Raw genomic sequence first — 26,244 nt, forward strand, 5'->3', positions numbered from 1 at the left:
AGTTCCAGTTAGTTTATCCTTAAAATTTTCATCTTTTCGAAACCCCGAATCACCAAAACTCTGTGAAAATCAGTGTATTTCCTGAGTGACAATACCAGACCAGGTAGGATGGGGTTTTCACCACTAAAACTAGTAAGATTGAAGAGGGTTTCCATCCTCAACAAGTCCTGTAAGAATTCCTTTGTTCATTTCTACAGCATCTCCTTAAGTGTGCGAACTCTCATAAAGAGAATGAGAGCCAAAATCCCCTTATATATGCTTGGAGGGAATTAGGGCAATTTAAAAATTCAAATATTTCATTTTGATCAAAAAGGCTCTTTTAATATTTCAAAACAACTTAAGTCCCCATTTAACATTTCCCTAGGCATCCAATTAGGGGACATGACACTTATAATATTTAAACACTAAAGTGAATAATTAAACGTTTTATTACTTAGTGCTAAAATATTGAAACAGTACCAACAACCTTGTGAAAAGATCACCAAAACACAGAAACAGAAACCAATCATGCCGAGACATAACTGAAGCTGAAGAATACTGCTTGGTGCCAAAAACAAGCACTTACTATAAATAGCAATGTTCTCCAAAAATAGTGGAGAACGTCCGAGAAGGCTCTAAATGCTACGAAGAGTGTTGCCACCGGGAAGACACCAACTGAACACCATTTGGTTGTTGGAAACCCAAAAAATTGAAAACTGAACTCTCCAAGGATTAGGATCCCCCTAACTGCCACCAAATAGCCTACATGAAATGCCATTTGAATAGGTCTGAGAAGGAACGCTATATTAGTGATGATCTTTCTTTCTCTATATTAGTGATGATCTTTCTTGCTTTGAAATTTGATATAAAGAAATTTGACATGCTTAACTGAAGGAAATCCACAACTGTGCAAGGCGATATGCTTTTGAATACAAGAATGGCCCATTAAAATGGAAATATTAATGGTTTGTGTAAGGAACAGTACTATGCTCTATGAGTGGTTCTACAAAATTTTCACGAAGACTTCACATTCTTTTTTAGTTATAATTTTCTTGGATTTCATTTTCTTTTTAAGATTAATCAGTAAGGGTTTGGTTTCATGGCCAACACCCTATACAATCATCCACCAAGGAACACGTCCACTACGGGACTTCACAATTCCAATATGAGCCTAAATGATGTGGGGTGACTGCTTCAGCACATGCTTAGGCAATGGGATATCACTTTGGAGGATTCAAATCTGGATCTCCATCATGAGAATCCTAGGACTTTGCCATTTGAGTCCAACTCTTTTGACTTCTTGGATTTCTATTTATTTCTGAAGGAAGAAGATTTTTTTATTAGGTGTATTTTTTTAGACTGCAAAATGAAGTTTAATTAACAACAATAATTTTGGCATTAAGTGATTATAGAAAGCAACTTTGGAAGTCTTCCCAAAGTATTCAAAATACCTTTTAGGCAGTCTGGAAATTAAAACTAAACTTGTGCAGTTCTCAGGAGCATGGCTAACCTGAAAAAGGTGACCAATGTATCTGGCAAATACAAATCATATTTTCTTGGGAATTGAAAGGAATTAACTAAAACTCCTCTTGGAAGAAAATTATTAAGCATGGTAAGGAGCATTTTATGATGTCTGGATTGTGTTGGATTTAACGTATGCATACTGCCAACTGGAAACTAGTGGATATGTATGGTGAAAATTGTATAAGATACAAATTCAAACAATCTGAACAAGATCACAATGTTGCTACCCTGAAGTCTGTAATATTGGCATACACATTTTCAAATTCACAAGAATCGATTATTCGAGTAAATTGTTAAAAGGGATTCCTAAGCATATAAAGAGCTCTTCAATTAAGAAGAGAGCAATCTGAATGCTGTCCCAAGTCTGCTGCTTTGCAAATATAAACACAAACCAAAGCAAGTGCTTCTTGTTATAAAGGTCTGCCAAAATTGGAAAATGGAAATATGCCTCCCAAGGTCTTCTTTATAAGAGAACTAATACCACATACTTAACTACGTTGTATGATCCTTTTGAGTTTCAGTTCATTTTTAATACTAAAGATAACTCCTTAGAATGGCTTAAATAAAATGCCCTTTTTGTGCTCTTCCCCAAGTCTTGCTTGAATATTGATTTAATCATTTAAGATCCTTGTTTTTGATTATATAAGCAGTGAGAAGGCCCTGAACCTACAAACAGCAAAATCAGAGTACATCAATCTAATACCTGGCATCAAGCAGCCAGTCCATGAAGTTACCACAGCTGTTCCTTAGAAATAGTAAAAAATTAACATGACTCTGTAACTAAACATACTAACTCTAACTAACCACCTTCTACCTATCATAATAACAGTATTAAGAGTATCAGCATAACTACTAACAGTAATAACAAACTTAATCAAAATAAAAGTCTGGTTTAAGTGGCACACAGGCCTCAAACAAGCATAAACATAAACACTACTAATATCAACATCAATCCTACGCCTGAAATTCCCCATAGCAAAAATTAGAAAATACTGCCTAATCATTATTTATCATGTTCCAGTTACGCTGGAGCTTGTCAACCTGGTTAGCCCAAGTCTCCTCCTGGTCATCCTCTCTGTCTTCGTTGTCTTCTTTGTTGCCTTGTTTTTCCAGCTTCCTTGCCTTCTTTATCTTGCTCTGTCCTGACACCACCTCCATGACTGCCTTTCTCATTACACCATCAGTAATATTACAGAGAGAACCGAATGCCTCACAGAGATTTCAAAACGCTGCTTATAGTCTTCATTTTTCTCTTCCAGACTGAGGACACGCTGTTTGAGCTCATCAATCTTGTTACTCAAAATGGGAAACTTAAAAAAAATGGGAGAGGGTGGGGCATACTGGGGGGTCGGAGTTTTTGGAAAGTTTACTTCAGAACTGATTTTTAGGCTATTTTTTTTATAAAAAAAATATTAAATTACAAAGCAACAAATTTCATTTGTCAATTAGAGATGAAATCTATCAATCTAGTGCAGAAATCAACTGCAAAGCAAATTTCAAATACAGTATAGGTTAAAATGAGTGCTGAGCACAGATACTGTATTACGTAATCAAACATTCGTCATGATACATTGTACAGATTCTGACAATTCATTGGATACCATAGTATCATGCCAAGTATTGAAAAATAAATTGAATGAATGATTCAATAATCAGATAATCTATTCAACAATATACAAACGTATATAAAGAGATTACAAGGACGATGTTCTAAATTAAGAACAAGTCGTTTAAAGTGAACTACTAAAAAGCTAAACACTAAATAAAGCTTAAAACCTAATTAACTAAAAAGAAAAAGCTAAATGCTAAATAAAGCTTAAAAGCTAATTAACTAAAAAGCTAAATAACCATTAAACAAGGCACTAAATATAGGTGACTGAAATATAATTAAATATTCTAATACCCTCCCTTAATGGTCATTCTATCTACTAACCACCCTATAGAAGACACAACAGGTCTTTTGATCACAAATGAAAAGAACACTCTACTGTGGTGGAGACCCTCCCTGGATCTGAAAAGTGTTAATGACCAAGAATACTAGAATCCATCCAACCCAACGTTGGGTAACCAAACTGAAACCTGAAACCATGATTTTGAGGAAAAATCGGCAACCCCTTTTGTAGAAGAGTACCAACTCCAAAACTGACCACAAGATACCATGGTTGTAGGTGTTCGCCCTGGCAGGTGCGACCCAAACTAATTGCAACAAAGCACGATTTTGAGGAAAAAACCGTCAAACCCTGAAATACGAACCCTCGAAAAGAGAATTTACGATTTTGAGGAGAAAATCGAAAAACCAAGAAATCTGAGGTTACAAATCATTGTTTTTGTGGAAAAAAATGGTAAAACCCAGATAATTAAAATCTTACCCGAATATCGCGAATTACAGATGAGATAATTTTTAAGGGAAAATTATAAACCTTGCGAACAATTTTTGAGGAAAAAATCGTGAAAACCCTCCCATGATTTTTTGTGGAAAAAATCAGAAAACCGACAGACAATTTTTCAGGAAAAAATCGTGAAAACCTTGGGACTTGTAAGACGAGGTTTGACCTAAATCAATCTAATAAAGGTAACGATATTCAGATATCGTGAACATGCACTGTTTCCAAGTTTTGTGGCAACTATTGAACTTTTGACTGTGTTCCAACATGATATTTGTCAAAGATGTCATCACAAAAATGGAGGTTGAACAAGGTCAACCTAGTGAAAGCATGAGACAAAAGAATCTAATTCAACAATCAAAATAGAAGCAGTTGCACAAAAAATCTGAAATAGTGCGAATTTCAAGGTTTGGAAGAAACCCAAAAATTAAAATTTTCTGAAAACTTAAAACCTGAAATTTTTCTCGAAAATAATCAGAAAAAAATAATAATTTGTAGAAAATAAAAAAATACATCTATTTCTTTTGTTAAAAAAAAAGAAAAATATTGACGATTTTTTTCCCAAAAAAAGGCAAAAAAATAAGGGGCAGAAACCCTAGGTTGGATGTACAACATAAACGGTGCCCAGAAAACACCAAAATTCTTGACGTCCACAAAATTAGCAGAAATCAGTGATTGTTTTTAAATTCCAAGGCAAATTCGCTGGCACAAAATTCGAGGCATGGAAAACGAGGCACCCAGAAAAATATGAGACCAACCCAGAAAAACTCTCGAAAAACCCACCAAGAATCTAAAATCGGTATGGAAATCCGACGACACAAAAATCGCATAGAAAACGATGCACCCAGAAAAATATGATGACGACCTAGTTGAGGTCTCAAAAAACCCACCAAGAATCTGCAACCAAAATAAAATTTCGTCTTGAACTGAAGGGTCAAAACCCTAGTCGAAAATTGCAGAAACCCTAGGAAAATTTTCAACCTGCAAAAAAAAATCCCTCCAGGAAGAGAAATAGAACCTGCTCTAAAAAAAAAAAAAAAGTTTAAAAAAAATCTCTTCAATAAAAACTTAAAAAATTTTTAATAACAAAAACTTTTGAAAATTTTAATTTCCATGCTCTGATACCATGAAAAATAAATTGAATGAATGATTCAATAATCGGATAATCTATTCAACAATATACAAACGTATATAAAGAGATTACAGGGACGACGTTCTAAATTAAGAACAAGTCGTTTTAAGTGAACTACTAAAAAGCTAAATGCTAAATAAAGCTTAAAAGCTAATTAACTAAAAAGAAAAAGCTAAATGCTAAGTAAAGCTTAAAAGCTAAAAAGCTAAATATAGGTGACTAAAATATAATTAAATATTCTAATAAATATTCTCCTTAATTGATTTGTTAGTAAACCACAAAGGCACATGGAATACTTAGCATAATTTCAAATCCTCTTCATTCCATCTAGTTGATCTTCATACAAATACTATGGGCTTTCATTAACCTTGGCCAAAAACACACCACGATCTCAATTAAATTTCAGGGACATACCAATGGTAGTTTTGACTTTTTGTCAGGCCTGGAGAAGCATTGTGATTTGTCTTTAGTTCTATGTATACATGTTTGCTATCCGATAAGGGACCCACCCTTAGGAAACAAGGAAAGTTGAGTAACAATTTAATAGGCTCTCATTTAGTCCTGGTTCATGGTCTCCGTGGGCTTTTTAATGAAAAAATTCCACACTTCCGGAAGTTATTTGTAATGTCCCCGATATAATTAAATAGTCAATTAAATCTTTCGAGCCCCTTTATTTAGTTAGTCAAGTTTTATTTTGGTTGTGTCGGCCCATTTGTAACCCTTCGAGAAATTTCCCGGAGCCCATATTTATGGCCGAGTTTGTTATTGTTGTAGGTATGCGAATTTGGTATTTTTCTCTGTTGTGCGATTTCTTGTTGGAGTTTTGTTATCTGCCATTTCGGAGGTGAAAGACCCTCCCTAATTGGTACTCGTAGTTTTGGTGGGAGTAACTCCTCACCCTACTCTGCCCTGCTCTCAGTACAGGATTGTGTAATTTGAAGTGCATTAATTTGACTATTCTCTGGTTTGTGCGAATTCTTGAAATATAGATCTTCTTGTTCATCGTTTATTTGGCATCATACCTTATCGCAACTTTCATCGATTCCATATACCACACTTTGGTTGAATAAACCACACGCTGAATGGCTTGGCTCGGGCGACAAGTCTCCACTACCGTACATTTCTCTCACTGTACGGTCTGCACTCTGACCATACGGTTCCCACACCGTACAACGCTCACCCTCACCGTACGGACACACACCGTACGTCCCACACCCTCACCATACATTTTGCACATCGTACGTCCTTCATTCCACCGTATGGTAGACATCATCTTCCACCGTACAGACATAACCATGCAATTACTCTTGACAATGTTTACCATATATGGGTAAATGATTAAATGCAGAAAGTAAATGCACAAAACATAAAGGAAATATATTAAATAACCAGTCTCTGTATTAATTCAACAGTCCAGATACATCAAGTGCTTATAACATTACATCAGACACAACTATCATGATGCCACTACGAAGGAACGGTATGCAATATATAATACCTGAAGGAGTGCGACCAACCGTCACATCCAACTGCCCTTCGGGACAACTAATCAACTGACTGCCATAACTCATTATTACCGACGACAACATAAACATAATATGACAACATAACATAATGATTATTCCCGGCAACATCATCCCCCCTAAGAAAAGAAGTCGTCTCTGGACGACTTAATACAAAATAGAGATGACATTAAACAAAACCAAGGTAGAGAACTGCAGGAATTGCGAACACTAGTCGAGTGTGGAACTCATACACCTGCTGCGTCCTCGCCTGAAAACCCTTTTCTGCTACCATTCGATGCTCAAGTGCGGATTTCACCATTAGTGCTTCCTTTGACATCACAGTCCTCCTGTGCCTAAACCAGACTTGTCTGTAGAACATGCTTTTCAGTCTTAGCCTCCACCAACTGCTACTCAAATGATACTGTCTCCCTAGCCAATTTGTCCTCGATAGCCACTTGCGCTACCCTCTCGGCACCCAACTCCTGGGTACGCTGAGCTAAGTCTCATGCTACTACTGCCTCCAACCTGGTGGTCAGCTCCTCCCGAGCCCTTTGTGTATCCACCAAGGCAACCTCACGTCCAGCTGAGACATACTCCAAGTTCCTCAAAGCGTACCATTCCTGCCTGGAGGTGGCCACAACCCTCTGGCACAAAGGCTAGGAGACACCTCAAATCCTCCATCACACTCCCCAAAGGCTAAAAACTAAACTGAATAACTCCCTGGTGTCATACAACTGCGCGGACCTGCAATGCCTTCCCTCACCAATGCTTAGCTTCAGGCTTCCTTCTCACAGTACGGACAACCACAACACTTATCGTGACATCTCTGATGCCCTTCGCCCAACTCCAACAAGTGTACTATAGCTCAAAAATAAACTGGGGGTTTGGGGCAGCGCCCCAGTGGGGTTGAGGGGCAGCACCCCTAGTGGGGTCCGGGTGCTGCCGCCAACACCAATTTACAACCCTCCGAACCACCCGAAAGTCCATGGCGCGCATCATTTCTGTGATATTTTAAGATGTCAAAACCTTTCTTCTCCACTCTAATATTTTCAGCGTCCTGGCTCAAAACCCTTCTTCCCCACTCTAATATTTTCAGCGTCTTGGCTCTAGATGTCATCGAATGATTTTTCAATCTGGTCATTGTCGTTTTTTTTTTCACTGTAATGTCCCCGATGGCACCCCAGCCATACAACCTCCTCGTATGGTCAACAACAGCATTGACACCTCCAATCGTACGACCACCTTCCTGTGCGGTCAACACCCCTCCACCATACGGAATACCCCATACGGAATACACGACCAACTGTCCACCATACACACCGTACGGGCCTCCTTCTGCACGCCGAATGCTTAACTACCTCTTGGATGGCTGTGTATGGCTGTGTATGCCTTCCTATGCTTGCGCTGTGTTGTTGGGCGGAGTGTGTTTGTGCGGGGGTGAAGTGTGTTTGTGCGGGGCGGAGTGCGTTTGTGCAGGGCTGCGTTTATGTTTGTGTTTTATGTCACCGTGCCATTATTCCTTGCAGCAGCGGTGGTTTCCACCGCATGGTGGTCCACCGTCGATGGTCCCACGTCGATGGTCCCACCGTCGATGGTCCCACCATCGGTGTTGCCACCGTATGGTGGTTCCACTGCCAGTGTTGCCACCGCATGATGGTTCCACCGTCGGTGTTGCCACCGCCGGTGGTCCCACCGTCGGCGTTGCCACTGCACGGTGGTCCCACCGTGGCTTTCTTCAATTTTTTTCCGTACGGATCGTACGATTTTTTTTTAAAATTGTCCAGATTTGGCTTGGGTTTCATGCCTCTGGGATCGCCCTTTCTCGGTTTGCCTCGCCCGAGAGTCTCCCGCTTTGGGTCTCGTGCATCTCGAGTCGCCTGCCCAGCCTCTCAGGTCCCCTTCCATCCTATCGGGTTCCCCTCCGGACTCTTAGATGTCCTTCTGGTCTGTCGGGTCCCTTGCGTGCTTCTCGTGGTGGGGTTTCAATTTGGACTCGTTGGTGGCAAGTCTATTTTTTATGGCCATCCGAAGACCTAGAACCACCAATTCTATAGGGACCATGATCTCCTTCCCGTACATAAGAAGAAGAAGAATAATAAAGATTTTGAAGGCTGCGGCCTTCCACACAGGGTTCCAATTGTTGCCAACACAAATGATCTTGGGATTATCTACGTCACCGAGGTTTGGGGCGTCTCCCTTCCAATATTCTTTGTATTCTGGTAGGTACACCTCCTCTGTTACTTGCTCTAGTTGCTCTACTTCGAGCCTGTAGCTCTGGAACATTTCGTAATCCTCCATCTGCCAGTGGAAGAGCCCGTTCAATGACCCTGTCTCATCCTCGGAGCACTCTCCTAGTTTGAGAATCCCTTCCTCGTTGGGCTCCCTGCAGCCCCGTCCTTCGTCCCTCAGGTCGCCTTTTCCTTCACCCTCCGATTCCGAAGATGATGCTAGTTCCTCGCCGACAACCTGGGTCCTCAGATCAATGGTGTACTTCCGCCCCCCTTTCTCCATAGAAAGGGTGTTCTTTTTCCAGTCGTGGTTCACCTTTGCTGTAACCAGCCATCTTCTGCCTAAGATGGCGTCGTACCCCTTCTTCTTGAGTGGGATTACCACAAAATTTAGTATGAAGGGTTGCATGCCAATGGTGACCGGCTAGGCCATCAGGGTGTCGAGTGGCTTGATGCCGTGTTGGTTTGCACCTACCAAGTTGAACGTGGGTGGCCATAGTGTTGGCTTCCCCAACTTCTTCCACGTATCCTCTGGCAGTACATTCACCCCCGAACCTTCATCCACGATGGTGTCCTTGAGGATAGCCCCGAGAATTCCCATCTCTACTACAGCAAGATGTTGACCACTATTTAAGGCCAACAACATTGGGTCAGCCGAGGGGCTGATCGGAACTTCCGCCCATGTGGCACGCAAAGGTGCCTGCGCAGTGGTTTGTATGGAACTAAAAATGGCGGTTCTTAATTGTGGCATTGTTTCTAGAAGGTCCTTTACCCTTATAGGTACTTCCATTTGTAGTACTTGCCCAATGATGTTATTTTCAGCTTCCGTACGGGATGATGTACTCACCACCTCGTTGTTCCGTCGTTCGACCGTCATCTCACGTTCAATATTGGCCTTTGCCTCTCGTAATCTCTCCTTCTCCGTACGGAGGTCAGGATAAGTGGCCTTTTTTGTTTGAGCAAGGGTGATCGCTAGTACTTCTTTCTCGCCAGTCTTCTCAGCCTTCTCAATGTTGAGGAGATTAACCCCTACCTTTGGGCAATTTGCGTCCTCATGGTCGCCTGGCCCACACCATTGGTAGAGGTGCTGAGGGGTGGCTTCCTTCGTGCAATCACGGGCGAAGTGCCCCCACTGATTACAGGCCCTACATTAGATCATTGGTCGGCCCTTGGCGTCATACTAGATACGGCTTCCGTTATTGTTATTGTTGTTATTCCTTCCCCGCCGTGTCTGTTGTCCCGGTAACCTCCAGATGATGTCGTTGTGTTGGTTTGCTAGGCCGTACCCGCTGGTGCGGATGTTGTGACCTGCTCAGTGAACAACACTTGGCTCATTTGCGTACTTCGGATTTTCATGTTGTATGGGCATTCCTTGATGGATTGTCCCATCACTTGGCAAATCTCACAAAAGGCCTTCGGGCAGGTGCCTTTTGTGTGGCCTTCTTCCTTACAATCAGTGCACCACACCTCTTCGTTTTTACTCGTGCTTCCTTTCATGTTCTTAAATTCCTTCAACATTCAGTGCATATCCTTTTGAAGAGCTTGCACCTTCTTACTTGATGATTCATCACTGCTGCTTTCTCTCGAGGACTCCTCTTCTGCAGAGGACTTGTCCTTTTTCTTCCGCAATGTTTTGCCTTCACTTTCCAAATCCATCGCGCAGTCGTATGCGTCATCGTATGAGGTGGGCGGTACAATTTTCATCTTTCTCCTCAGGGATAACCGCAACCCTTCCACGAACCATCTTTTCTTTAGTCCATCAGGCGGCTAGTTCTCCATCTTCCCTAGTAACTCCTTTAACCGTTGGCTGTATGTTCGCACTGTCTCGTGCTTTCCTTGTTTTGAGCTTAATATCTCCGCTAGGATCTCATTATCATCTCGAAGGAGTCGAAACTCCTCCTCGAAAGCTTTCTGTAGGTCATCCCATGTTCCCACCTTTGTTTTATCCACATCAGAGTACCAATCAATGGCTACTCCTCTTAGGGTGGCAGGGAACTGCACCACCCAATCCGCTTTGTCAACTACCCCGTTGGCTGACCATATTGTCTCACATGTACGACAGTGCCGTATGGGGTCATCGTTGCCATCTCCGTTGAATTTAGGCAACTTCTGTTTGCCCGCCATCGATGGGGGTCGTCTTCCTGGAGGTGGCTGTGGCTGTGTCTGTGCGCCGCTCCCTCTGGCGCCGGTGGTGTGTCCTGCGTGGGTGACTGGAGGTACGGTGTTTTGCCTGCCGTGTGTGGCACCTACAACCGTATGGTTGTCCTCCCCTCCGTTCTCACCCGCACCCACTCCTGGCTCCCTTTGGTGATCCTCACTTCGTGGCGTAAGGGATAAGTTTCTAAACTGATCCCGGGTCTCTTCGACTAGATTCCTCCGTAACCTTGTTTCCTCCAGAAACTCTTCGTGGCTTCTCACCCTACGGTGTTCTGGCAACGAGTAGAAATTTCCCTCGGCTTCTGCACCCTTCGTGACACCTCCTTGGTTCCCTTCGGGCCACCCTTCGGCTGGTCGTCTTTCGGCAAGTTGCCTCAGCCTCCGTCTACGTTCTACTTGCTGTTCCAGAATCAAGGCCCTTTGCGCGGTCTCCCACTCGTCCGTTTCTGCTTTCTTATTTCGATCTTTATTTAATAGGTTGGGCATTAATTCCCATACATTTCCATAATTCACAACACATAAACTAGAACACACCTTTATTAATTCATTTCGTCAATACAACTCGTGTCAATAATATGACACCTTTATTTGAATATAGAATGTTCCTTTATCCCTATGGGATTCCGGGTTCAATTCCTTCCTGGCCTCGTGCCATCCTGCTCCGCTTCCTTACGGCTGCTTTCTTCGTATTGTTGAAGGATTTGTTGGCGTCGCTCTTCCTGGGCAATCTCCTCCAGGCGAGTTTGTTGTGCCAGCGATGCCTGTGCAAGCAACCAGGGAAGGTGGTTCATCAACCGATTCACTGCCGGGCTAACCTCTAGCGCTGTCCACACGGCACTTGGTGGGATTTCCGCCTCCGTGGCCTCTCGTCGGACGTAGGTCTCGATGGCTACCTGGAGCAGAATTGAAAATTCCCTCATCGCAGTGTCTTCTCCGTTGTAGAGCTCTGTTTGCGCGTCGTCAGCCTCTGGGTTTATCTTACCAATGGGTAGGCCCATCGTGTCCGTGTGCCATCCGCGTCTTCTGTTCCCGAGTATGTCTAGGCAACGGCGCCAAATGTTTACCACATACGGGTAAACGATTAAATGCAGAAAGTAAATGCATAGAACATAATGGAAATATATTAAATAACCTAAGTTACCGGTACCTCCAAGTTTTCCCCCAAATCCGGGTATGATATGTGTCGGATTCGGATTCGACTTGGAAACCCTATGGAATCAGACAGGGTTCCTCTTTTTTGCTCCTGAAACATATCCCCATTTTGACCCACGAATCCCGACGAATCTGAGGTCGACATGGTGATTCCATGGAGTTTTTTTGATGAATTTGTGTCACGCACGAGGGGTTATTCATTGACTTCACGCATTTCGCTTGTCTTCGGCGGAGAAAATGGCACGATGCACTTGTCTTCAGCAGAGAAAACCAGTGACGACACAGAGGTAGACCAGCACAGAGGTAGACGGAACAGAGGTAGACCAGCACAGAGGTAGATGGCATAGAGGTAGACTAGTGAGGGCCCAACGGCACACGCACACGGGCACACGCACACGGCCAACTGAAATAATTTTTTTTTAATTTGTTTCTATAGTATTGTTGATGTCTTGTTTGTATTTTTATTTCTTCGATTTATTTTGTTTATATTTATTTTCTATAGTTTTGTTTATGTATTCTTTGTATTTTTTATTTATATTTTGTATTTTAAACAAAATAAATGGAGCCTTGATATAAATTTATTAATTTATGATTTATATATTAATTTATAATTTTATACAAATAATAAATATTAAATATTTATTTTTTATTTATGTGAAAATAAAATATTAATTACAAAATAGTTAAAATAATAATTATTAATAATACAAATCAAAATTAAATATAATATTTAATTTTAATCTATAGTACTATTATTTTAAATGTGAATATTTTTTTATTGTGTAACTAATATTTTATTTTCACATTAAATAAAAGTTAAATATTTAATTATAAGTTACTTTCATAATTAAATTTTAATTATAGGTTACTTTCATTATTAAAGTTTGTAAATATTTAAATATTGTTATAGGTTACTTTCATAATTATAATAATTTCACTTTCACTTTAAATTAAATGTAAATATTTAACATCTATAATTTATTGTTTAATATTAAATGTTAATAATTATTTTTTAATTTGTTGTAGATAGCATAATGGCAACCACTGCTAGCTCTATTCCTCAACGGACTTTCAAAACCAATCCAAATTCACCCATATGTGTATATATTTATGATTTTTATATCTTTTTGTATGGACGTACCCAAACCGCCCCCAAAAAATTGCCGTACTGGCGTACCGTACCCACGTACCCGTACTCGTACCGGCAACTTAGTAAATAACCAGTCTCTGTATTAATTCAACAGTCCATGTACATCAAGTGCTTATAACATTACATTAGACACAACTATCATGATGCCACTACGAAGGAACGGTATGCAATATATAATACCCGAAGGGGTGCGACCAACTGTCGCGTCCAACTGCCCTTCGGGACGACTAATCAACTGACTGCTGTACCTCATTATTACCGACGACAACATAAACATAATATGACAACATAACATAATGATTATTCCCGGCTACAGACAGTACGACCCAGATTGATGAAGGGACATTACATTATTTCTGCATTTTGGAATCTTATATTGCTTTATTTAACATAAAATATTTTTCTAATCAAATAAAAATATTTGTGACATGTCTATTTTAATCTGAGTCAAAATTAAACATTCAGTTGACCCCAAGTTGATCCAACACTACCCAAGTATGCCCTAACAGACCAACCCGATTTGTTCATCTTCAAGGAGCCAATAAACTAAATTGCCATAGGAGGCTTTCTGATAAGACACTTATATACTTAGACAAAAAACTTGGTGGTCATCTCAGTTTCTTAATTATTGAGAATTGTATTTTATAGAATTATAAAACTGTGCTAATATCACCTTATAGAATAGGAAAGTATAAAAGACAGTATGCCAATTTATCAAATAGAAGCCATGTTGAAGTCTTCTCTCTACACAGGATAGGACTGTTTACAGAGAAACAGGATTTCCTGAAAATGGGTTTAACTTTTGATGGGGATTGTGGGATTTTAAATCTAGGTGAACTATGCAGAAATTTCTTTTGAATCATAAGTACTGTGCAAACTGTTACAGGATAATTACATATCAAAGTTTTGTTATATTATAGATACTAGCAAAATAATAAAAGATATTATTTCTGTAAGTGCATAGGGATAAGGAGGGCACAATATAAGACATCTATTGCTGACTCAAGGTACTAAACATTAGGCTGGCGTGTGACAACTACTGAATATTAATTCGCAACTTAACAAATTTTAAAATCTTGGGAAAATTGGCACTCTACTAGGAAATAATATCTTTTTGAAATCTGACATTCCTTTTGCACTCTAGAGGTACTTTATCCTAAAAGACTTGTGGGGAGTTCCCACTGCTGATTACATATCAAATGCTCTGCATGAGTATACATGTCATCATCTTCCCTTAAGTGTAATGGACAGCAGGTCTTTACCTGGTTATCTTCCAATTGAGGTTGAGATAGTTCCTTGATGCCCCAACGGAACTTCATTGTTATTTTCTACTTTATTTAATCTGTTCTTTTTTCATTGCAGTACTTTTTGAGGATATATTAAAAATCCTTACCAATCCATTTTGTTATTGGTGGGATCTTTCCATAAATGTAATTATGAATTGTTATCCATCTTTGAATGATTTGTATTTCCACAAATTTAACTTTATGCATGTTGGTGTTGGAAATAAGCCACACCCGGACCAACGATGGACTGGTCCAAGAGGGGCCAGTAGCTCAGTGGAAGAGCACTCCAGCAGCGTATGGAAGGTCCTAGGTTCGAGTCTTAACTGGTCCATGTCTCAACATGGTATCAGAGCCAGGTTCAGGCTAGGAGGCCCAAGCACACGAGAGCTGTGGCTTAAGGGGGGGTGTTGGTGTTGGAAATAAGCCACACCCGGACCAACGATGGACTGGTCCAAGAGGGGCCAGTAGCTCAGTGGTAGATCACTTCAGCAGTGTATGGAAGGTCCTAGGTTCGAGTCCTAGCTGGTCCATGTCTCAACAATGCACAATGGAAGATGTGTATGTTTCTTTTTATTTTTATTTTTTAGTCTGCCTGATTATCTCATATATTTTATTGTAAGTAAAAATTCACTGAAGTAACTACTCATACGAAGAAATAGAGCTGGATCTCTACACAAGAAAACAAAAGACTTGACATTTTGTGCAGCATTGTAATGTTACAATTAGTTCTTGAACTTTTTGTGGAATGTGATGCAGGGCGAATTACACTTCTTGGCGAAGGTTGCAGAGGCTCACTTTCTGAGGTATGCTACAACAACTTCATTAAAATGAATGTTGTGTTTGTTGGTTTGTATATTTTTGATTGGCAATTTGATATGCCCTAGTTTTTAAGTTCCAACCTCACACTAATGTAGGTTCATCTGCTCTTTTGCAGAGAGTGATCAAAGACTTTGACTTACGACAGAAGGGGAATGCAGAGCATCAAAGTTATGCACTAGGTATTAAGGAGGTCTGTTGAGCTTTTGGATTAAATATTTGTATTGTGGTGTGTTTCTATATTACCTGAAACTCAAATTTTGGTTTTTACAAATCTGTAGCCCTCAATTTTTTTGTGAGAAACATATATATGTATATGTACATACCTACATGTACATGTATATTCATGATTGTAACCAAATCATCTTACACATTTGTGTTTGCACTTGATTGATGAACTTTCTGTGCCATTTCATACATACACTGAGTATATACTTCCATTAAACTCTCGTTTAGCTCATACGTAAGTTTTTTTCTCATGGTTCTTTTTGTAGTATGGCATTGAATTATCCTTCTGTAATCCATATATCATCATTATTGCCTGGATCTGAAAATTTTAGGAGTTATCCTAACATGCTTCTTTGAATAATTTTGTAGAGCCAAATATGCCAACATAAAGTAAAGCTTGAAGCCAGAATAACATCTAAATCTCTGAGACAACTCAATCAACACTTGAACACAAAGAATTGAGGATAGTTAATGCTCCACAAGAGAAATAGCTTGAAAGAAATGAGTCCAGCTTAACTTCTGAGTGTTTGCACTGTAACACTACAATTTCAAATATTGTCTGGAAAAATATTTGCAAACTCTGCAATGAATCTTGGAGTGTCAACCACAACCAAATAGAGCCTGATATAGGAGATACTAGGATTCAACCTAAATCAAAAGTGTTTGCCTAACAGGCAAGGAACCACCCTTCATCCTATGCGAAATGTGAAAAGGTAGATTTATAATTGTTAGGTTAGCCTCGGTAACTACTACTAGTTGATATTATGTTGATTTTGGTTCTCATGCCAGTTTTTCATTCAACCAACATGATATTCTGAGGTTTCTCCAAATTTTGAAATTTAGTCATACTTATGCTTGTATAATCTTTATAAACTTTAAAGAAAATTAATTAAGTTTGTACCTTTTTGGGCATAGATTCTCTTGTCACAAATTGTTGTGTAAACCTTTGACAACTACACTACTTGGTTCCATATCAATCGGTATTAGAGCTTCTTTCCAATCCATTGGGTATGTTTTTAGGACATTTCCCCTGCAACATTTTGTTGGAGCAAACATGAACAAAATCTGACACTGCTATCACATTCAATGTGGTTGAGAAAGTTGACTTAGCCATTTGTTTCATCCAAAACAGGCACACAGATGAGAAGATACTAAGGTTTTTAAAATTATTGGTTTTTTTGGTTGCATGATGCATGTTTCAAATGACACATTTTGAGGAAAAATCTTGACTCATCATACACAATATGCTCCTCTCACTTCACTCATGATGATGTCAGAAAACCTTTTCTTACCACTGACAACTTATTGGCCAACCATCAAGCATCTTCATCAGTGTCTGAGTCATCAAATACAAATAGCAGACCATAAAAACTATTACATATTGTTCATTTCATTCCTATGGCTCACTCTTTTCACTACTTCACACATCTTGGATTTCAGGCTTGGGCTTCTCTGTGTGCTGATGATCCAATTTTCAGGCAATCCTATGATAATCTCTAGATTCCAATGTCTTCCAAGTTGGCATCCTTCTAGGTTTCCACATGAAGGGTGGTTGTATATGATTGATAAATTGTGTGTGCTTATGATCATTGTAATTCTTAAGGAGGCACACTTTAATCTCTGTGGGGGTCATTTTGACAAGCAAAAAATACTCCATTATATGTTGTATTTCTACTATTGGCCTCACATGGAATGGCCTTGCATGGAATGTGATTTCCTTCACTTCTTGAGGCATTCCACAGTTTGTTGCTGCACCAAATCTGTAAACAAAACGTTGGGATTGAGTGTTCTTTTGCCCATTAGTTCTTGTCCTTCAATAAGAATTTCCATAATTCCATGGACCTGTTTGGTTGTTTTGTGATGACTGTTTGATGCCACAATTGTGTTTTGTGGTTGAGAATTGATTCAGTAAAATAGCTAATTCATTGCTTTTTGCTAGACCAGTTCTATGAGCAATTCAGCCCAATTGTTCCTTGATTATATTTCACAATATTTTGGTCTATCTACTAGCATTGTTTTCAACTGTGAATCACATTTTGTGGGCCATTATTAATGTTCCTTATGGAATTTTTTGGGAGTTTCTCTTAACTTACCTGCAACCATCCACAGTTTGATAGCTAGTCAGACGTTCCAAACTACTGTAGAGTTTGAGGATATGCCACCATACTTCTCTTGTCAAGTGGGATCCAAGCCTAATCCACATCACACATTCCTACAATTGACTAGTCCATTCTTTCACAACTCATTTTCCTTTTGATTTTTGTCTTGATTCTTAGCCTTTGGCTCCCTACCAGTTGTCCTCATCGTTGTATTCTGCAATAGCAAACACATTTAGAAAGAGAAGTATAAGGCCCACACCTTCACTTATCATTTCAAGTCTCTTCAATATAAAGTGGTTTGGATTCCTCAAAAGACTGAAGAAGTAGAAGCAGCTCATGGATTGTCACTATGTACCTCGTCATTTTTTAGGCTGGGTACAAAGTATGGTTCATTTGTACAAAAACCATTTTCTGGAGAAGCAGACAATGAGGACAGACCTTTTTAGTATGGACTTTGTAATGTTCTCTAGTAGGTGTTTGAAAATGCCTTTCGACATGATCTTCCAGAACAGCTGAGCATTCATGATGTTGTCAATGTAATGGAGGGGTAAAAAAGAAAGGAAAGATAAAATATTCAATTATTTCCTCAACAAATCTATAAAAGTAGGGAAAAACTCAAATGAGCGATCCAATTTTTATTATGAATTTCTTTTATTTTCAGAATACTTTGTACTAATCAATCCAAGGACAAAAATCCTTGAGGTTGCAAGATCCGAGGATGAAAAGCCTCAAAGTCTTAATAGAGTTTGGGAATGAAAACCCTTGGATTCTCAGTTGGTGATTCAACCTTGGAATTACGTAGAGCTTCATGAACATTTTTCGTTTTTAGTTTTGGAATTGCTGATCAGTTGAAGAATTAGTCCTAAGTTTTTGTTGAGTGAGTACTGTAGGCTGTACCATTTCTGACATATCATTTATGTGTGGCTTATTAATATTAGGCCATACACTTTTCTTTTCTGGCCTTTCATGATTGCTAATTTTTCCTACAGCCCTACTACTTGCAGGAGGATGCCATGCCATGCTAGAACATAGCCATATCATTCATAGAGTGCACTGTAACATTCTAGTATGGAGCTACTTATTCTATAACAGCAATTTTTCAGTATTTTGTGACAGCTAATTGGATGTTAGCCATTGTTTAACATCTAGAAGGGTTTTCTTCAGTTTGCTTCAGCAATATCAATTGATTTTCTGCCTTTTGTTGTCCCTACAACCAACAGTACAGATCAGTTATTGATCTTTGATTCATACTATTTTATTCGGAGCATTCTTTGGCTATTGCTTTTGGTTTGTAGAGGAGTTTGCTGTTGCAGTAATCAGAAATATTAGTTAAATTCTGTATTTGTGCCACATAACATATATTATCTTTAGCGCTTAGAGGATACTTAGAGCTAATTATAAAAATACCACATTTTCATGAGAGCACAAGCATTGTTTTTAACACTTTCAGATTAATGTAAACTCAGAAAATCAGAATTTAATTGCTAACTAAATTGATTAGATGAAAGTTTTATAGTTTTCTAGATTTAAGCATAACCAAGAAATGAAGAAAATAAGAACAAGACACGGTTACCCTGGGAAAACCTCCTAGGAGGAAAAACCCAGCCAGAAAAGATCCTCAGATCTGATTATGGATTATATTCATATTGAAAATTACAACACTTATCTCAAGTACTTGAAGGTGATTGCACTTAGGGCTGATAATGTCTTCCACAAGACTGCACTTTCACAAGCATCCCTTTACCACTTCCAACAGCAATCAGGTCCAAACCCTAGGTCTGCATTATATTGCATATGAAGTCTGCACTTTGTTGGACTGCAACCTTAGCCCTCAGTTCGCTCTCCTCATGGATGAATTTCACACCTTTAATGGCAGATGTAATTCGTTGGTATAGCAGATGTGATTCGCTGTAGTATTGCTCCTTCAAATTTGCATTAGGCAGATGTAGATATTTCGCATGATGATTTATTGAATGTATTTGATTGAGGTGAAAGTATCTTTACTTATATGATGCAATATCCATTTATGTCGGCTTATACTAAATTATTGACCTTTAATTTATTGTTTTTCCTTTAACCGAAATGCATTAGATAGGGTTGGCCCTATTCATGTTTGGCACATTAACTTGCATGTGGCGTGGAGTAGTGTGGGGTTTTATGAGGTGCCGTGAGGTATAGGGCCCAGCCCTATATGTTGGAGAAGGGGCTGGCCCCTTAGGCGGATTCCATTGTTGCTCAAGGCAATTGGAATCCGCCATCTGTGATTACAATCAACACTTCCTCTTAATTAGGGAAGAGAAACATAACCATAATCTTCCATCTTGCACACAAGCAAAGAATGGATTACATAATTAGAATATTGTAGTCTTCCATCTTGCACACAAGCATATAATGGAACTACATAATATAATCTTCCAGCTCGCACACAAGCATAGACTGGATCCACCTTACATTGCCCGCAGAGGGTGGAGAGGATCTTTTCTACCATCTTACATTGCCCGCAGAGGATGGTTAACAATTACTCTTCTCCTTGAGAAGATTACAATACCACCTTACATTGCCCGCAGAGGGTGGTTTGATACAACACAATGTATCATTGAGGTTGAGACTCCCTCTCAATCAGGGTTTCATTTTCCAAAACACCGAGTCTGTCCTTGAAGTACACAAACTTCACTTTGGACAGAGGCTTGGTAAGAATATCTGCAACCTGCTCATCAGTGCTGACATACTTCAGCTGAATGGCACCTCTTTGCATCATATCTTGAATGAAGTGATAATGAGTTTTCACATGTTTTGACCTGTCATGAAACACTGGATTGATAGACATTTTGATACAACTCTGATTATCACAATGAATAACTATAGGATCCCAAGGCTGACCAAATAGCCCAGCAAGAAGCTTACAAAACCACACTGCTTCTCTAGAAGCTACGCTTGCTGCAATATACTCAGCTTTAGCAGTACTTAGTGTCACTGAGGATTGTTTTCTGCAAGCCCAAGAGATCATTGTGGATCCTAAGTTGAAAGAAATGCTGGAAGTGCTTTTCCTGTCTTTGACGCTTCCAGCCCAATCTGCATCTGAATAACCTTCCAAGGTTATTGAAGTGTTAAGTGGATAATTCAGCCCATAACCAACTGTGCCTCGCAAGTATCTTAGGATGGCTTGGCTGCAACAAGATGAACATGTTTGGGCATGCTCATGAACTGGCTGAGAGCATTCACTGCAAAGCATATGTCTGGCATAGTGTTTACTAGATACATCAGAAATCCAATGAACTGCCTGTACTCCGATGGATCTGCAAAATCAGAGTTAGCTGCAGAAACACTTAACTTCTTTAAGTTAGATTCCATAGGAGTAGACATAGGTTTACAATCCATCATTCTAAATCTTTTCAAGATATCAATAGTATACTTTCCTTGACTTAGAAAAATTTCATTAGATCTTTGCTATACTTCTAGACCTAGAAAATAATGCATTAGACCTAAGTCTTTCATTTCAAATTCTGAAGCTAGTTCTTTCTTGCATCTAACGATAAGTTCATCTTTACCAGTAAGAAATAAATCATCCACGTACAAAACTCGAATTAGCATTTCATCATTGGATAACTTAAAGTAGATGTTAGAGTCAGCATCATTTTTATAAAAGCGTAAACTTAACAAGTATTTATCAATTCTTTCATACCAAGCACAAGGAGCCTGTTTAAGGCCATACAAAGCTTTCTTCAACCGGCACACATAAGTTATTCTATCCTGAATCTCCTAACCCTCAGGTTGCTGAATGTAGACCTCTTCCTCAATGACACCATTAAGGAAGGCAGTCTTAACATCCATCTGATGTAGCTTCCAACCTCTAGCAGCAGCAATAACTATTATAGTTCTAATAGAAGTATATCTAGCAATAGGAGCAAATGTTTCTTCATAGTCTATGCTTTCCTTTTGAGAAAAACCACAAGCTACAAATCTAGCCTTATATTTTTCAATACTACCATCAACATTATGTTTAATTTTAAATAACCATTTAGAGGTAACAACAGATTTACCTTTGGGTCTGCGCACAATATCCCAAACATCATTCTTGATGATTGACTGATACTCTTCATCCATAGCAAGCTTTCAGGCATGATGGTTCAAGGTTTCTTCAACATTGCAAGGTTCAGATTCAATGAGATTGCACATCAATGCAACTTAGTTGGAGAATACTTGAGATCTCTTGGTTTCACGGAAGGTGCCACTGGGAGCATTCATGGCCTCTGGTGGATCATTATGTTCTTCTTGAGGTGGAGGTTCAACAGGTTCCCTCTGAATCTCAGGGTTAATATCAACATTCATATCTTGATTGTCATTAGCTTCATCAATAACAAAAGAACCTTTTGATTTCTTAAAAATAATATCTTCTTCAAAAGTAACATCCCTACTTACCTCAACATACCTTTGACCAGGGATATAGATCCTGAAGGCCTTGGAGGATTCACTGTATCTGACTAGCATGCCTTTCTTCCCGGAGGGCTCCAACTTGGTTCGGCTTTCTTTGGGCACATGAACATAAATAGGACTTCCAAAAATTCTGAGGTGACTGATGTCCGGTTTGGATCCTGTGAAGGCTTCTTCAGGGTTCATGTTCTTTAGAACACGGTGTGGACATCTATTTTGGATATATACGGCTGTTCTAGAAGCCTCAGCCCATAGAAGGGTGTGCAAATCTTGATCATGAATCATAGCCTTTGCATCCTCAACAATAGTCCTATTCTTTTTTTCAGCAACTCCATTTTGCTGAGGATTGTATGGAACACAAAACTCCCTCTTAATTCCTGACTCAACACAAAAATCATAAAAGCTACCGGAGGTGTACTCACCTCCATTGTCAGATCTTAAACATTTAATTCTTTTACCAGAGGAGTTTTCAGTTATGCCTTAAACTCTTTAAATTTACTTAAGACTTCATCAGATTCTTTAGATTTCAAGAAGTAGATCCAAGTTGTCCTAGAGAAATCATCTATGAAGATTACGTAATAAAGAAATCCACTAGGAGATGCTATAGACATAGGACCACATAAATCAGAGTGAACAAGTTCTAGTTTATCTTTAGCTCTATTTTCACTTTTATGAAAAGGACTTTTAACATTTTTACCTATAGCACAACCTTTGCAATTATTATCATGAATTTGACTGAGTTTAGGCATACCTTTGACTAACTTTTCAAAGAGGGAAGTGCTTGATATTGTAAGTGTCCAAGTCTTCTATGCCATAACTCATAGGATTCAGGAGCCTCATTAATGAGGGCTTGAACAGGGTTAGTAGAGAGCTTATAAAGACTATCATATCTATTACCGATTACACGAGCAGATTTAAAACTAGATTTCTTAGGCCAGGCAAGTACTTTTCCCTCAGAAAATGCAATTTGATAACCTTTATCTTCTAGAGCAGAAATGGAAATTAAGTTTATTTTAATTTTAGGAACAAACAAGATGTCACTAAGGTGAAGTGAAACACCAGAATCTAAATTTAAAGTAGTGCTAGAACCTCTTACCGAATATCAAGCATCATCACCAATTACCACGTGGAGGCTGGTATCCTTTTCTACTGAGTCTGAAAGCTGATCACGGTAGCCTGTGATGTGTCTGGAAGCACCACTATCAATCAACCATGTATTACTGTCTGTAGGTATGCTGCTTGACAGTGCAGAGATGAATAAGAAGTCACCATTTTGTTCTAAGACTACATTTAGGTTGGCTTCTCTTTGAGTAGGATCATTTTGACATTCTTTAGCATAGTGACCAAATTTGTCACATCTGAAACATCGAACACGAGAGATATCTTTTGGTTTCTTCCAAGAGTGCTGAGAACTAGATGGTCTGAATTCCTTATTTCTCTTTGGATAACGCTTCTTCCAATTTCCTCCTTTCTTGCATTGGGCAGTAAGCATGTGTTGGTCATCTACATGAGGACTTTTGGTTTGCCCTCTTGTGATCAGGCGAGACTCTTCTTGAATGCAATCATTCTTAAGGCGATCAAGGGTAGGTAGCTCAGTTCTACCACTTATAGTTTGAATAAAAGACTCCCATGAGTGAGGTAAACCATTTAGAACAATCATGACAAGGTCTTTGTCTTCCATGTTATGTCCAATTGAACCTAGCTGATTCTTTAGTTTTGAAATTTTCATAAAGTAGGAAATAACAAAATCTTTTTTTGCCATTTTGATATTAAGTAGTTGCTGTCTTAAAGTAATTGCCCTATTGAGATTGTTAATTTCATATGTACCTTGTAGATGGCTGAACATTTCCCTTGCAGTAGTGAATGATTCAATAGAGGTGACTAGGTGGTCTTTAACTGAATCAATGAGAACCTTTCTGGCCTTGACAACATCCTTTTTGAATTGTTTTAGCTCAGCTACATCCGTAGGTTCAGTTAGCTCTTTTGCTTCTATGAAGTGAAGAAGATCTTCTTCCTCTAGAGCCAACATGATTCGAACCTTCCATGCAACAAAATTAAGATTCCCATCAAGCCTATCTTCAACTTTCAACCCCATTGACCTGACCTGTGAATGAGACAAAAAATCTGGAAATAAAGTAGTCCTAATTCTGAAATCTGAAAGTTGATCTAGCCCATAGCTCTGATACCATGTTGTTTTTAACTCTTTCAGATTAATGTAAACTCAGAAAATCAAAATTTAATTGCTAACTAAATTGATTAGATGAAAGGTTTATAGTTTTCCAGATTTAAGCATAACCAAGGAATGAAGAAAATAAGAACAAGACACGGTTACGCTGGGAAAACCTCCTAGGAGGAAAAACCCAGGCAGAAAGATCCTCAGATCTGATTATGGATTATATTCATATGAAGATAACAACACTTATCTCAAGTACTTGAAGGTGATTGCACTTAGGGTTGATAATGTCTTCCACAAGACTGCACTTTCACAAGCATCCCTTTATCACTTCCAACAGCAATCAGGTCCAAACCCTAGGTCTGCATTATATTGCATATGAAGTCTGCACTTTGTTGGACTGGAACCTTAGCCCTCAGTTCGCTCTTCTCATGGATGACTTTTGCACCTTTAATGGCAGATGTAATTCGCCGGTATAGCAGATGTGATTCGCTGTAATATTGCTCTTTCAAATTCGCATTAGGCAGATGTAGATATTTCGCATGATGATTTATTGAATGTATTTGATTGAGGTGAAAGTATCTTTACTTATATGATGCAATATCCATTTATGTCGGCTTATACTATAATCCATTTATGTCGGCTTATACTAAATTATTGACCTTTAATTTATTGTTTTTCCTTTAACCGAAATGCATTAGATAGGGTTGGCCCTATTCATGTTTGGTACGTTAACTTGCATGTGGCGTGGAGTAGCGTGGGGTTTTATGAGGTGTCGTGAGGTATAGGGCCCAGCCCTATATGTTGGAGAAGGGGCTGGCCCCTTAGGCGGATTCCAATGTTGCTCAAGGCAATTGGTTTCTGCCATCCCTAATTACTAAGTTGCCGGTTCGGGTTCGGGTTCCGGTTCGGGTTCGAAGAACCCGGTACGCCGGTACGGCAAAATTTTGAAAAGGGGTTTGGGTTCGTTTGGGTTCGTTAGTACAAAAACATGTAAATTTATATATATATATATATATATCAAAGCCTATAAGCATGAATTAAAATATGCATGTCACATAGCATCATATGAACAACAAAACAAACATAAACTTGTAATCATAGCATCATGATCATACCATAATTGATAATAGCATCATATACATCAAGTTTAATATCAAAATGACAAAATATTCAAGTATCATTGTTTCAACTTTCAAAAATATAAACTTAAAAGTTTAATCATCAAATGGATCATCTAATTCTTCATCCTCCTCCTCCTTCTCCTCCTCATCCTCATTGACATTGACATTACATGAGCCAATGCCACTTGCACTTGCACTGTAAGTTGGCTCAATTTCCGAGTCATCAAGTGTCAATGCAAGAAGCTGAGAACCAGGAGCATCCAAATCAGTATGCTCTGGCTCTATATCCCACATCTTTGTTTCCCCTTGTGTGTAGTCATGTTGTTTGTGTGAAAGAAGACGTAGGTTGGAATGCACATATACTAAATTCTCCGCTCTTTTTGATAGCAGCCTATTGCGCTTTACTGAGTGGATGAAAGAGTATGTGCTCCAATTTCTTTCTGAAGCAGATGAACTAGCAACCTATGAAGAGAAAGTAAACAATTAAAGTTATACATTAATAAAAATAAAATTACTAGCAACCTATGAAGACAAAGCAAACTATAAATAAACTAAAACTTGTAAATTAAAAATTTTAATTAATTAAACTTACTTGTGATAAAACTTTTGTAGCGAGGGGTTGTAGGTGTTGGAAGCATGTGCCATGGAAGTACCACCAGCTATGAGCATCTTTCTTGGATCTATGACGAAGTGCATCAACACTTAGACCATTCCCATTTGCGAATTCTATGAACTCATTTGTAACAACATCTCGCAAATCATCATCGGGATATAGTCTAAGAAATGCTGCCTTATACCCATCAGATACTTCTAGATCTCTCCATGGTGGAATCCTTCCTGGTTTATCAAGAAACTGATTGCTATAGTACTTAGGTG

At 39.0% G+C, this 26,244-nt stretch overlaps 1 protein-coding gene across 3 annotated transcripts in view; it reads left to right on the forward strand.

Annotated features, from left to right (window-relative positions):
- The window catches only part of LOC131029831 (electron transfer flavoprotein-ubiquinone oxidoreductase, mitochondrial), a 283,747-nt gene that overhangs the window by 66,399 nt on the left and 191,104 nt on the right, over nucleotides 1-26,244 (forward strand). For all 3 annotated transcript variants that reach the window (XM_057960480.2, XM_057960481.2, XM_057960482.2), the window contains exons 6-7: nucleotides 15,254-15,300; nucleotides 15,432-15,506. In XM_057960480.2, the coding sequence (XP_057816463.2) occupies nucleotides 15,254-15,300; nucleotides 15,432-15,506 (122 nt within the window). The remainder of the gene's footprint in view (nucleotides 1-15,253; nucleotides 15,301-15,431; nucleotides 15,507-26,244) is intronic.

The sequence above is a fragment of the Cryptomeria japonica genome, chromosome 6 (genome assembly GCF_030272615.1).
Source record: "Cryptomeria japonica chromosome 6, Sugi_1.0, whole genome shotgun sequence".
NCBI classification, from domain to species: domain Eukaryota; kingdom Viridiplantae; phylum Streptophyta; class Pinopsida; order Cupressales; family Cupressaceae; genus Cryptomeria; species Cryptomeria japonica.